The sequence below is a fragment of the Eurytemora carolleeae genome, unplaced genomic scaffold (genome assembly GCF_000591075.1).
Source record: "Eurytemora carolleeae unplaced genomic scaffold, Eaff_2.0 scaffold223, whole genome shotgun sequence".
NCBI lineage: Eukaryota > Metazoa > Arthropoda > Copepoda > Calanoida > Temoridae > Eurytemora > Eurytemora carolleeae.
The window spans coordinates 184,921-200,646 of record NW_019396601.1 but is presented as its reverse complement, the minus strand read 5'-3'; the positions used below and the strand labels follow the sequence as shown (position 1 = coordinate 200,646).

General features: G+C 31.8%; 1 protein-coding gene across 1 annotated transcript in view; it reads right to left on the bottom strand.

Annotated features, from left to right (window-relative positions):
- Nucleotides 1–15,726, bottom strand: part of LOC111706123 (muscle calcium channel subunit alpha-1) — a 56,086-nt gene that overhangs the window by 5,292 nt on the left and 35,068 nt on the right. Inside the window, exons 22-31 of the mRNA XM_023478899.1 lie at nt 13,829–13,836; nt 11,183–11,376; nt 10,219–10,296; nt 9,700–9,806; nt 6,570–6,699; nt 5,912–6,019; nt 4,747–4,882; nt 3,803–3,901; nt 3,118–3,188; nt 1,371–1,516 (exon numbers count right to left, since the gene is read on the bottom strand). Of these exons, the coding sequence (XP_023334667.1) occupies nt 1,371–1,516; nt 3,118–3,188; nt 3,803–3,901; nt 4,747–4,882; nt 5,912–6,019; nt 6,570–6,699; nt 9,700–9,806; nt 10,219–10,296; nt 11,183–11,376; nt 13,829–13,836 (1,077 nt within the window). The remainder of the gene's footprint in view (nt 1–1,370; nt 1,517–3,117; nt 3,189–3,802; nt 3,902–4,746; nt 4,883–5,911; nt 6,020–6,569; nt 6,700–9,699; nt 9,807–10,218; nt 10,297–11,182; nt 11,377–13,828; nt 13,837–15,726) is intronic.

Below are 15,726 nucleotides of genomic sequence, written 5' to 3'. Positions count from 1 at the left end.
AACAAAATGTTAATCCATTGGAGTCTATTGACACGTACAAAATTTTTAAACAAAAATATTAATTCATCAGAGTCTATTGACACATACAAAATTCTAAACAAAAATATTAATTCATTGGAGTCTATTGATACGTACAAAATTCAAAACAAAAAAATTAATTCATTAGAGTCTATTGACACGTACAAAATTCTAAAAAAAAATATTAATTCATTGGAGTCTATTGATACGTACAAAATTCAAACAAAAAAATTAATCCATTGGAGTCTATTGACACGTACAAAATTCTAAACAAAAAAATTAAACCATTGGAGTCAACTGACACGTACAAAATTCTAAACAAAATATTAATCCATTGGAGTCTATTGACACGTACAAAATTCTAAACAAAAATATTTATCCAATGGAGTCAATCGACATGTACAAAACTCTAAACAAAAATATTTATCCAATGAAGTCTATTGACACGTACAAAATTCAAAACAAAATATTAATCCAATGGAGTCTATTGACACGTACAAAATTCTAAACAAAAATATTAATCCAATGGAGTCTATTGACACGTACAAAATTCTAAACAAAATATTAATCCAATAGAGTCTACTGATACGTAAAAAATTCTAAACAAAAACATAAATCCATTTGAGTCTATTGACACGTCCAAAATTCTAAACAAAATATCAATCCATAGGAGTCTGTAGTATACCGTGTACTGCAAATACTTCCTTTAGTATATGTTGTACTGTAAATACTTCCTGAAGTATACAGTGTACTGTAAATACTTCCTGTAGTATATCGTGTACTGTAAATACTTCCTGTAGTATATTGTGTGCAGTAAATACTTCCTGTAGTATATTGTGTACTGTAAATACTTCCTGTAGTATATCGTGTGCTGTAAATATTTCCTGTAGTATACCGTGTACTGTAAATACTTCATGTAGTTCTGTAGTATATCGTGTACTGTAAATACTTCCTGTAGTATACCGTGTACTGTAAATACTTCCTGAAGTATACCGTGTACTGTAAATATTTCCTGTAGTATACCGTGTACTGTAAATACTTCCTGTAGTATACCGTGAACTGTATATATTTCCTGAAGTATACCGTGTACTGTAAATACTTCCTGTAGTATACCGTGTACTGTAAATATTTCCTGTAATATAGCGTGTACTGTAAATACTTCCTGTAGTATACCGTGAACTGTAAATATTTCCTGTAGTATACCGTGTACTGTAAATAAATAAACACTGAACTTCCTTATATAGAGATGAAATATCCCATCAGAAGATTAAACTCTATTTTTAAATCAATCAGAATTTTGAATTTAGAGGAAGTTTGGTTTTATATCGTGGAAATATATTTGGTAAACCTACCCCGGCCAGCCCTCGAAGGTTGATACTACAAAGAGTGTGAGCATAGCATGAAGAATATTATCGTAATGAAAACTAGATCTCTCCCAGATCCTCTCTTCAATCACAGGTCTGTTGATGTCTCCGTCAGCAAACACTATATACTCCCCCTAAATAATCAAGTTTGAAGGGATGATTCACAACGGTACCATTTAGACCTTTATCAGAGGAAGGATGATACAGTTGTTGTTATTATTCTGTCGACTGGAAAGTGTCAAATTCGATTACTTTCCTTCTTTATTTATGTTGTGTATATCCGCAAGACGCTTTTACAGAGAAACCAAAGATGAAAATTGTCCTTTTTTAGTTTATTGTAACAGAAATATTAATGTTCCTCAAAGGAAGGTTTAAAATGTACAATTGGTAATGAGGCACGGAACTCTTTACACAGAGGGTCACTTGTAGATGAATTGTTCGTTTAATGAAAATATCATAATAGGTCAATTTCTGAACATGAACACAGCTTAGCTGAATTGTTCAAAAATGTTCTACGGTGCTCAATAATTTTAGGAAAACATGAAAATTACGCAATTTAGATGTTGTATGATGTAAAAGTCTGGAAAAATATTTGATAAAATAAATAAAAATGAAAACAAAGCAAGATATATATACTGACATTTATTTTACTTTAAACCTTATCAAAAAATAAAATGTTTACTCTTTTTATACAACTGTGAGCTAAGAAACTAGAAAAAAATGCAATGGTTTCATATTTTTTTCAATTTTTACATTTATGTTTTATTTGATAGCATTTCATATTTATAGTTTTCTCTAACTTTTATTTGAAATGAATTTTTAATATCATGACACTTGGCAATACACACTTTAAAAGGAACTGTAGATGTAATTTCAAGCGATCCTTCATTAATAAAGTTCATTAATGTTCTTTTGCTCACCCTAATTGAACCTTTTTATAAACATGAATAAACGTTATATTATATTTGCCTAAAGGAATTGAGTCTTTGCCACAAATTCAGTTTTTGTAAAACCTATATCTTTGCAACATTAAGATGTAAACCTTTGATATTTCAAACTTACATTATTTGCTCTAATAGCATTCATAGTTTGAAACATTAAAGGTCCACGACATTTTGTTGCAACGATATTAAAATTAGAAAATCAGAGTTTGTGGCAAAGACTCAATTCCTTTATGTCGGAATTTACAAGAGCGAGCGATTACTCAGATAAAGTTTGAAAGGTACCGTTGTGAATCGGTCATGACGCACACACTTGAGTGCCACTCGAAATTATTTTACAATGATGTATTGTATCCTATTCCTATCCAAAATTTTCAAAACTTCATATGAAGATGATGAAAAGTTTTAAAAAGTTTTTATTTAACAAGAATGTATCCTCGAATGTAAAAGAAGAAAAAGTTTGGCAACACTGCCAATCTTTAAGATAACAAGCCAAAAAAAATGCAGAATACAAAATGGTTGAATACAATTTAATCTTGAAAACTTGCAAAATATCAAAGAAATTGAACTATATGCTCAAACTTTTTTTTATTCTTGTATATTTGCGATTCAAAGTTCGGATATTAAACCTAACAGAATTTATACAACTTAAATATATAACTTATAGTCTGAGTTATCACAGGTCTACGAAATTAGGTTGCAAATATATTAAGATAAGAAAATTAGAGATTAAAGTAATCAGTTCATTTTTAAGAAATATTGAATATATGTTTATAGGGATCAATAGTGGATACCTGACATGTTTGATTGTTGGTCATACTTAAATCTGTACACATGAAAAATTTCCCCTTGAACAACTGAACACCTAGAGTAAAATATATTGAACAACTGAACACCTAAAGTAAAATATATTGAACAATTTTCTTCAAACTATAAACACCAAGAGTAAAATATTAAAAATATCCTATTGAACAATCGAATACATAGAACAAAATATTATTATTAAATGATCTTCTAGAAAAGTACTCTTTATGAGTTTGATGTGAAAAATTTAAAACAATTTATAGCATATTTGATATAGTATTAGGGCTATTAGGTCGTCTTTGAAGCTTTACTTTGGCGGGACACCATGTTTGAGATGTCAGGTTCTACTAAAATAATCCACCATTTTTTATATTGTCAGAGGACGAATTTAAAGAATTTGAACCGGTACAAACATTATCGAGACAAACATGGTTTTTTCAACTTGAAATTTTAATCAGGGTTTCAAGATTTGAGCCAGTGCACAATTAAAACCAGCTATTGGCTGTTCAGCGACGCCGTTCAAATTCATTAAACTCGGCAGGGGTGGGGTATGTGGACTAAGCCCCCCTCCCTGGAAAATTGAAATCTATTGTTTTTAGGGGGTTTTCAGTCCCTGCTGAGCCCCCCCCCCGGACAAATTCCTGACTACGCCCTTGAATTTCGGCCTCAGCTGACCTATAACTCCGAACATGAATATGAGAAGAACTGTAACGGCCATTATGTTTCCAATAGATTTCACAGAAACGATCATGCACTGAACAACCTGCTTCAAACCTAAACAAAACAAACTTATTTCAAACCAATTATCAAACAGTTCAAACTATAGACCAGAAGGAGATGGTCAAATTTATGAAGCATTACTGGTAGAACTTTGTGACCTCGTAGATCCTCTAGTTTTAATTTTAAGCACTATCGTATGAAAATAGCCGGCAACATATCATAAATTCACAACACTGTGTTTCCTCAATATCTCTTCAATAAGCGGAGTTATGATTGAAAACATATAAAATTCAATCTTACAATCAACGTTAAACGTGTGGGCTAGAATGGTTAAAAATATGACAAAGCTTATACAGTGGCACCCAGACAACTGTGAAATAAGAAAACGATTGGACTCAAGTATTGATTTTAAAAGTTCTAAAAACACAGCAAAATTATAGTGTATACACTGTACATATCCCCATGCACTCTTAAAAAGTTGATTTTTAAGCTTCTGATTAAACTATAATGCAATTTATATTAACATTAAATATGCACGTAAGAATAGGTAAATGTCGTCAAACTATTCCATAGTTTTATATGTCCCATAATGCTTAAAAAGAGTGTGTGTAAAACCGGAAGGAAAACGAAATTTTCTCACATTAGTTGACATGTTTTCCAAGATTAAATAAAAAAGTGTAAAAACAGAAAATAAAGAACACATAAAATCGCATTTATTTTACTGTAAAATAAGCACTTTATTCTAAAAATTAGCATTATAATTAATAAATTTGTCGGTTACACAGACAGAGTTGACACTTGTGACGTCAGAATACAACTGTACTGAGAGTGTACAAATTCTACGTTGCCATCTATTGTACTAGAAACTATTTGGTTTTAATGATTTGATAATAGTTTACCTGGAGCTCTGTTAATAGCTCTCAAAGGTCTGAGGACCCTGAGAACCCTGAGAATTTTGAGGAACCCAATCCCAGATCCACCGAATATGGAGATCAAGGATACCGACACAACTATTATATCCAGACAATTAAACGCCTGAAGACGAAACACTGTCAAATATCAAAATTAATTTAAAATTGGAAAATTGAAAATGATTTGTGAATCATTTTTAACTTTCTGATTATTTGATCTATCAATCAGAATTTGGGGCTGGAGGGGACTCTCACATAGTCCCCCCCCCCTTACAGTAAGGTAGAGGTCCTGGTTAAAAATATTGTGAGTTTTAGCTATATAACCAGTTTTTACACATTAAATGTAGAATTTCTGCATTTGATATTTTATACTTTTTGTTGGGATCTAAATTTTAAATATCTAATTATCTCTTTTTGTTTTCTGACTTCTTAAATCAAAATTAAAAATCTATACAAATGTTTAGACCCCAAAAAGGAAACTCGGGAGGTTCATCAAAGAGGGGAGGAAGGCCAACCACAACAGTTTCTCGTCCGAGCCACATTCTCCTCATTTTCTTGTCCGAGCCACCTCGAAATCCTAGTTCTTTCAATATTATTGTTTTAAGTGTCCAATCCTCCCAAATAACACTATTTTTAAAGAATCGGGCCACGTTAGGGCATAAATGAAATATCAAATTTATGTAAATCGAATAAAAAAGTTTCAATTAAACTAAAGATTTCAAGTTTATAGAATTTCAATCTTTTTTTGTTTACTATAGAGAAAACCTTAGAATTTTTCCATATATATATACCGAAAATTTTGCTATTTATTTTATATCACGAAGGTCAGCAATTTTGGAGGCAGAAGAGTTTGACATCATTCTCATAGGATTGAAGATTCCAACATGATATAATCATTGCAATACTTTAGTACATCCATATTTTTGCCCTAACGTGGCCAGATTTTTCAAAAATAGTTTTATCTTCAAGAATTGGAAACTTTTTAACACAAAATAATCGAAAGACGTGGATTCCGAGGTGGCTCGGACAAGAAAATGAGGAGAATATGGCTCGGATGAGAAATAGTTGTGGCTGGCCTTCCTCACCTTCATCAAACGATACTCTCTTAAATTTACGGCTCTGGTTTCCTATTAAAAAGTACAGTGAAATGTTCCTGTCTGCAGAAAGCTCCTTCATGGAAGAAAAGACCGTAGGAGATGAGTTTCAAGGTACACTCCAGGGTAAACACTGTTGTAAAGAAGTAATCAAACAGGCCTAGCGTCTGAAATAATTTGTATTAGTATTTTTAGAAATGTAAACTTTTCATAAAAATGCCCATTTGGTACACCTGGATTAATTATTTCTCATGCAATGACTAAAAACATAATTTCAAATGACTCCCCTTCATTAGAAGCTGTCAATGCTCGATTCCCAACGGTACCCGGAAACCTTTATCTAATCAAAAACGCATTGAAGAACCAAAAACAAAGCCGACACAGGGTCAATAATTCGCAACCAATGGTAAAACGACATTAACACGACCAAGGGTAAAACGACATAGGGTCAAAAAGAGCGGTAAACGGGCAAACTTATTTTTTTAGAGAAAGCACATTATTTGATACTTAAGAGGCCGCAGCGCTTGGCCCCCTAGCCCATCCTAGTCGCAGTGCTCGGCTCAGACATTGTCTTAACCTAACCTTGTCGTTTGACCCTATGTCGTTAGACCCTAGGTCGTTTTACCCTAATTCGTTTGACCCTCTGTCAGTGAACCGTAAATCGTTATAGAGTAGATTTGAAACTCGTTACTCGTAGCGTAGGGTCTAATATTTTACCTGGTTAATTTCTGATTTAGCTCGGAGTGGATCTTCACAGGCTAGGAAGCTTGATGAGACCAGGATACAAACAAGGATTATATTTCCACAGACTGGATGCCCTTGTATCCTCCAACACATTACACGGAACCTAGAATATACAGATATCCGTGTATCCAGTACATTACACGGAACCTAGAATATACACTATACAGATATCCTTGTATTCTCCAACACATTACACGGAACCTAGAATATACAGATATCTTTGTATCCAGTACATAACACGGAGTCTAGAATATACAGATATCCGTGTATCCAGTATACATTACACTGAACCTAGAATATACAGATATCCTTGTATCCAGTTCATTACACTGAATCTAGAATATACAGATATCCTTGTATCTAGTACATTACATGGAATCTAGAATATACAGATATCCTTGTATCTAATACATTACACGGAACCTAGAATATACAGATATCCTTGTATCCAAGGTGCATTACACGGAACCTAGAATATACAGATATCCTTAATTCAGTACATAACACGGAATCCAGAAAATTTAATCCTTTTATCTTTGCAACCTGATAGTATAAACCTTAAACCACGTGATTTTACTGAATTTATAGTTAAAGATATCTAAGGTCTATGACCTAGGGCTGCAAAGTTATAAGGATTTAAAAATCAGAGTTTGTGGCAGAGTTTTTCTTGTTCTACCCGAACAATGGTTTTATATTATTCGGTTTCTATCTTCATTATTTTAATGTAAAGAGCAAAGTATGCCCCGGAGCATTATTTGAGTCCACCATTTTCATTTAATCCCTCCCTAACTCCCATCCTTAGCTTTACCTAAACAGGATTATATTTCGAGATTAAACTTGAAGGAAGGATAGAATATATTTTATAAATATTTAAACTTGAAGGAAGGATAGAATATATTTTATAAATATTTAAACTTGAAGGAAGGATAGAATATGTTTTATAAATATTTAAACTTATTTCTAGCCTTGAAATTATATTTCAGAGCCAAGAAGTATCAATAAATAAAGTAATAAGATTGTTCACAAATTATTAAACAACTTTATTCATATTTGATGATTTAAAATTGGTGCAAAATTTTAATACTTTTTAAAGGGAGTGAACGGTACTGGCATTGTATGATAGTTGAACTAAGAACTGAGTAATGTGAAGAAGTTTTTATGATTAATTTGAGACATTAAAAATTTTTAATGATGTTATATTTACCAGGTTAAGCGCAAAGCCGACGTTTAAAATCATCCATTTGGGTGGTTCGTTTTCAGAATCGATTTTTTAAAATTTATCTAATAACGGCGATAAAAAGCGTAATTTCCATGAAATCTACATTAAATGTTTGTGAACAATGAAACATTACAGAAACCAAAAATCAAATAAGATTACTTATTTTCGAGGATAAAAGTTAATATTTATTTTCTCAGCTTATAGTTTCTAAACAAAGTTTAATGTAAAATTTTTACTACATTTTTTGTCATTGTTATTGAATAATTTTTTTAAAAACTGATTCTCGAGATCATCCCTCAAAAATAAACAATCTATGAGGATTTTAAATATTTAATTTGCGGTCTTGCTGAACTAATATGCACCGTAAAACGTCTCATAGGTCTTAAATGATATCTAAAAAATCTCCACAATACTACATTCTCCATATATTGCCGGTCACTCCCTAAATGCCGGTAAAAAATAATGTAAATCCGAGATTTTTATTGTAAAACTGTCCAGAACATAGTCAAAACACTTTCGTAAGCATTTTTTCTTAAATTCTATGGGTATCAATTGTACTTTTCGGAGGCTTCTGACTTAAATATATTATTATTTTTCTTGTTCTACCTATATGTTTTCATTTATCTTTATATTTAATTTCAGACAAAAATCTAGCCAATTTAATTTGTTTATTGCTCTAGGCCAGACCATCTTTATCTGATTTTCCTATGATCCAGACCATTTTTAATTGCTTTTCCTCTTGGCCAGACCATTTTGTTTGCTTTTCCTACTAGCCAGACCATTTTTATCTTCTTTTCCTCCTAGCCAGACCATTGTATTTGTATCTGCTTTTCCTACTAGGCAGACCATTTAGAACTGCTTTTTATCCTAGCCAGACCATTTTTATCTAATTTGTTTCCTAGCCAGACCATTTTTAATTGCTTTTCCTGCTAACCAGACCATTTTAAATGTTTCTCCTCCTAGCAAAACCATTTTCTTCTGTTTTTCCTTATGCCGGACGATTTCATCATCTTAGCCAGACCATTTTTAAATACTCTCCTTCCTAGCCTCACAATTTCTTAGTTGCTTAATTTCTTCAAAGCTAAGTTTAAAAATTTAGACTTTTTGATCTAAAACTTTGATCTAATAGTCTAAGTTTAGAGAAATCAATGATATTCAATTTCAAGTTGCAAAGACTAGGAAATCCGAGTTTTTGGCGAGCTAAATTTGTGTTTTTGATCTATATTTACCAAGCCAAGATATTTTAAAGGTGGATAGATAGCGGTATGAAAAGCTTGTGAAAGGTTTCTTAATCAATAGTAAATGTAATTTATCATTTTTATCTTCAAGATAACATCTTAGCCAGCAGAATTAACAACAATTTTTGCACTGCAGAAAATTAGACACACAGCGTAATAAATCGTATCATTGGTAGACCGTACACGGTACATTTTTGGGAATAAAAATATTCCAGAAAAAATATTCAATTATTGATGAATATAAATAGGTTTAATTTTAGAAGTTAAACAATTTCGATTTATTTAATAAATTAAAATAAATTAAAATGTGTCTGTATCTTCGTTAATTCCGAATTTTAGAAAAAAAATCTGTGCTTTCTTAAAGGGACTGTATTTTGTAATTTCAAGTGACCCTTCATGCTAGAGATGGCAATCTCCTATTCACAACGGAACCCTTGAAGCCTTTATCTTGAAAACTTTTTGTAGAGCACTCAAAATTGAAATAAATTAGTTTCCAAAATTATAAATATTAATATCTAATTCATTCTTTATCAGACACAACTTTTAAGGGTACTTATGAATCGGGCATTGCCACCTTTTGCATGGAGGATCACTTGAAATTACGGTTACAGTCCCTTTAAATTTACCCCCAAAAGCATAAACTTACGGATTAGTTGATGAAAAGATGAAGAATGAGGATCCGCTTGGAATTGGTGGAACTGAGTTGGGTGAATCATCTTCATCATATACAGGTACCTCTTCATCTACCATATCCTACACACATAATAATTATAATAATCATATACAGGTACCTCTTCATCTACCATATCCTACATACATAATAATTATAATAATCATATACAGGTACCTCTTCATCTACCATATCCTGCATACATAATAATTATAATAATCATATACATGTACCTGTTCATCTACCATATCCTGCACACATAATTATCATAATAATCATATACAGGTATCTCTTCATCTACCATATCCTGCATACATAATAATTATAATAATCATTTACAGGTACCTCTTCATCTACTATATCCGACATACATAATAATTATAATAATCATATACAGGACACAGGTACCTCTTCATCATACCATCTTTTTATCTCTTTGAAAATTTTAGAATTTGTAATTCAGAAATCCGCGAAACTTTGAAAATTGCGGTTTACCTTGAGTGGAATATTTGGCGGGATATCTTCCATTATGTCATCTTCAAGGTCTCCCAGTATTTGAATTTTAGAATCATCCTGAACAAAACATCTGATTGCACAGCAAAAAAATAACAGAAACGCCGCATCATCAATCCAGAAAACTCTTCACAATATATAAAGTTTATTTAAGATAAGAACTGTTGGTAGTAATTAGCGCATATCATAGTAAAGGAAATGAGTCTGATTTTCTGATTTCTATATCCTAGCAACCCAATGTCATGACTTTAGATATTTCATACTATGAATTCTTTTAAATCAAATAATCTAAGTTTACACCACCAGGATGCAAAGATATAGGAATACAAAACTTGAGTTTGTGGCAAAGACTTAATTCCTGTCAAGGGAGTTGGGAGCAGCATGTGCGCATCTTGTGAACAAATCAAAAGTTCAGATTTTATTTTTACATTCAATTTACTTTAGTTTGACGTGAAATCCGTGAAGTGCATTCCGACTATATCGGTATATTAGCAGTTATACAATTTTTACCTTTCATTCAAAATCCATCAAAAACAGAATAAGAGACTTCATATAAAAAATTTAAAAAACTTATAACTTAAAAACAATTTGATTTAGCAAATAAGAAATATTTACTTTCACCTGGTTAAAAATAGATAAAAAATTAAGAATCATCGGACTTTTTACCAGGACTTCTTGTTTACCATGCACTATACAGGATGGTCCAAAAAACACAGGAATTACGGGTTTTCAAAGTTATCAGCGAGGTTTTCGAACATTTGACATAGTTTTACGCTAAACAGAAGCATCAAACTACAAATTGTTACTTAAACGACCCTCCTTATAAAATTAAAACTGGAGCATTTAAAATTAAGCATATAAAATTAAAACTGGAGCACTCAAAATTTTGAGTCATTGAAAAAGACTCAAAAACGCTAATCCCTGTCTTTTTGGGCCCCCTGTATACCTGAGAATATTTTGGAGGTGGTTCTTTCCCATTGAGGTTCTGAGGTTCAGCCTCCTCCTCGACCTCCACGTCGTCGTCCTCGGTAGAGAGGTTGTCCACAGCAATAGCGAGGAAAACGTTTAACAGAATAAAGTTACCAGTCACAAACAGAATTATGAAATACAAGCTAGCTATGGCTCCCATTCCCTTTATTCCTGAAAATAAATTAATAATTTTTTATGAGAAGAAAAATTAGGGTTTCTTTAGTGGTTGGCGTTTAGTTCAATGCAATGATGACGACTTTTCTAATCAAGTTTTCTAATCAAGTTTTCTAATCAAGTTTTCTTATTTTTCAATAACTTAATTGGTAAACTATAATTAAAATCTCAGAATTTATAAAAAAAACTTAATTACAAGTTACCCGGCCCTTTTTTAGCTAATCAGTGGCATGTCAGATTTACAACAGTAAAAGCTCTATCTGAGTAACTATGAAGAAGATTATCAAGTACCAAGGATCTAGATTATTGGAGTCAGAACTTTAAAAAGTCAAATTAACAAAATTAGAAGGGAGTCACGAAAATTGCCCTGTTGGCTGTTCTCCTCAGTGTTAAACTAACTTTATATATCTGTTAACTTTTGTGTACAACAACAAAATTTAAAGAAAAACATTTAGAATCTTAGGCATGCAGTATAAGAGAGGTAAAAACAAACCATGGTTTCCTTACCTTGAGTTAACTTGGAACTTTTAAATGGGCTCAACCCTTGCAAAGATTATGATTGCTTAATCCGTTTCGTCCATTTAAAAGTTCCAAGCTCGGGATTTGAATAATCCTGTTATTGATAAAAGTGTATTAGTTTAAAATTTTTAGTTGATCCTATTCTTGTATGCATGCAATTTGCAAACCAAATTAAATATTTAAAATTGTGTGATGGTGATGGACCAAACCTTATAGAGTTAATAAAGTAAATGTTAGTTCCACATTTTATTGAAAAAATAATTCGGTCTGGGTTAACCCTCGTCCGTTCTAACGAATCGTTAGGGTAACGCAAAATTACACAGTAATTTCGCGAAATTTAAGGTTCCCGCCTACTCANCCATCAAGATCAGTATTAACAAAATGTTTAAAAACCACAAGAAAAAAAAAAAAAAAAAAATTTAAAACAGTGCAGTCAGGTGTAAAAAATGATAATTTGTTATTTGTGATACTCCCTATTACATTATTTTCTCAAATTCTATCATGATTTGTCTCATTTCTAAATATTAGATATTTTTTATGTAATTAATAGTTCTGATATGCTGTTATCTTATAAATATTCCCTCTTTTTAGATGTAATATTTAGCATGATAAAAATGTGATATTTATGTCTAACATTTATAAATGATATGTATGTCTAACAAAGTATTACTGTGCTTACATAAATGTCCGGTGTCTATATAACATGAAAACTTAAATTCTCTGATATTTCAAATTATCTAACAAAACTAAAGAGAACTAATTTAAACACCAGACAGTAAAAAGTTGTAAAAATGTCAATTAAAAACTTATTTTCAATTTTAGTAATTTTATTCATTACCGTTGAATAAATGAAAAGTATACATTACACTTTTTATGACATTTTTAAATGAGAAAGATTTAATGAAGCTTTGTTTTTAAACAGATCAAATTAAAACAAAGATCGGAACTTTTGATGGTTAACTTTTGCAAAAAGCACATTTTAGTAAATTTGTTTTACATATTTCTAGAGTCAACGAAATATCACAAAAGTATGTAAAAAGCCAAAACTTTAATCTTTTCTTTAAGATAGTACCCATAGTAGTCTTTATATTCTGGGATGTCTTAAAAAATAATCAATAAAACTTTAGTTTAACTTTGCAATTGCTTTATCCTAAAATTAATGGAAACACATTTTCTCTTATTTTTCTATGCCAAACTTTGACCCTAAAAGAAAATATAGACTAAAACGAACCAAAAACCAACCAACTGTAGGAACATCAATACCCCACAGTGAAAATCAAGTTCAACTTTCTAACATTGTAGATGATGTTAGTTATTTTCCCAAGGATAAATTCCCAAGTGACAAGTTTCCAAGTGGCAACTTCCCAAATGTGCAATTTCTCAAGCGACAACTTCCCAAAGGTTAGGTAAGGCCTTCTGAGCCGCCGCAGGCTGCAATGAGGGCCGAGCGCTGCGGCTAAAACATGTCAGGGGCCGAACGCTGCGGCTATGACAGGCTTGGGAAGTTGCTGCATGGGAAATTGCCACTAGGGAAAATGTCTAGGGGATTAGCGCTATATTAACCAACAGTTCCAACCTTAATTTACTTATAAGAATAATTATAATTTTAACTATGTAAAATCCGTTGTGTCTGGAATTTAAAGTGAATATTGTGAACTACTGAGGGACTCACAACGGATGAGACTTAAGAGACAAGCCGGTACTTTTTCTTACAATTCTGGTTCCCATAAAACCAGTGTTTTCTTTGCCAAATTATTTAGTGAATCATTAAAATACTATTTTCTACACATAAAGACACATTTAACCTTTAGATTTAAACAGTTTTTGGTCCTCATTAAAGGGAGTGTTAACGATAAATGATTTTTTTTTCGCGAACACTCCCTGCAAGTCTCATCCTTTGTTGGTTACCCTGTACACTGACATGAATAACCTGAAACACTGCAAGGTAAGAATTAATGAAGCTGTCAAAATTAGCCCGACTCGAAGGATTCTCGAACCTTCCCCCGAACATCTGACCGCCCAAAAGTCCAAACACTTTTTACAGAATAAAGAGTAAGTTTTAGATTTCCTCATGTCGACCAAAGTAAATCATGACTCATGACTCATGAGCTTAAAGTTGGCAATTTTTCATTTAAAGGGAAAAAAGACTCAAGTAACTCTCCATTTAAAGAATGTCAATTGCGATCCACAACGGTACTCTTTATAGAAGGTTGATTATTTTCAAAATGTTACTGCAAACAAAATATTCGGTATTGTAAGAAATTGTTTGATATTACGAAGAAAATGTTCGGTATTACGAAGAAAATGTTCGGTATTCTGAAGAAAATGTTCGATATTACGATGAAAATGTTTGTTATTACGAAGAAAATGTTCGGTATTACAAAGAAAATGTTCGGTATTATGAAGAAAATGTTTGATATTACGATGAAAATGTTTGTTATTACGAAGAAAATGTTCGGTATTACGAAGAAAATGTTCGGTATTACGACTAGAAAATGTTTGGTAGTACGAAGTAAATGTTTGGTCTTACGAAGAAAATGTTTGCTATTACGACTAGAAAATGTTAGGTATTACGAAGAAACTGTTCGGTATTACGAAGAAACTGTTCAGTATTACGAAGAAAATGTTCGGTATTACAAAGAAAATATTCGGTTAAACAAAGAAAATGTACGGTATTATGAAGAAAATGTTCGTTATTATGATGAAAATGTTCATTATTACGAAGAAAATGTTTGGTATTATGAAGAAAATGTTCAATTTTATGATAAAATGTTCGTTATTACGAAGAAAATGTTCGTTATTACGAAGAAAATGTTCAGTTATACGAGGAAAATATTGAGTATTTCGAACTAAATGTTAATTATTGCGAGCAAAATGTTCGGTATTACGAAGAAAATGTTCGGTTTTATGAGGAAAATGTTTGATATTACGACGAAAATGTTCGGTATTATGAAGAAAATGTTCGGTATTAAAAAGAAAATGTTCGGTATTACGAAGAAAATGTTCGATATTATGAAGAAAATGTTTTAAATTACGTGGAAAAAGCTAGGGCTTCTAGCTAAATGTTTCCAGTTTAAAATATTAATCTGAATTCCCTGCAATGTAGAGTAGAAGGAGAAGAAGAAGAGATGCCTGGTTTTAACTTTGCGCGTCCAGTACCCGGCCTATGGCCTATTTAACCTACCCCAGAGCTTAGTTTAGTGTGTAATGTATAATGAAAATGGCCACTGTTATTTCAATGAATTTAAAAGCTCTAATTATTACAAGAGCAGAAGGAGACTAGGGATTGATTTTCTCGCAAATATCTAACCTTTCAGCAGCATTCTATATTGGCAGTTCTATGATGTTCACAGAATTCATTGAAATTCAAATTTTCAATTTATTCGATACTTCGAAATAATTGAAAATTCAGAAATCCACGGTTTATAATCAAAATATACTAAATGAAGGAATGGAAAAAGAAATATGGTTCGATCCTAAAAATATGGAAAATCCATTCCAAACCCTCTTTTCTGTTTAAGAAAAACTGCTTTTCTTTATTGCGTAGATTGTGCAGTTTTGTTAAATTCTGAATTCATGAAGCTTTAACTTTGTTGTTTCAAAATTGTATCTAAATTGTCTTAATCTTTGGGATTTTTTTTACAGGAGTTTACAGTGTGTGTGTCGAGGGGAGGGGGGAGGAGGGGAAGGTGGGGCTTATTCGCCAAAGACCCAATTTTGATTTTTAATTGTATGGCCGTGAGGGTTGAACAGTGAACACCCTTTGTCTAAAGGTTCATTTCTATCTTGTAAGGTATTGCCGCAAATTAATTTAATGATAAAATATTT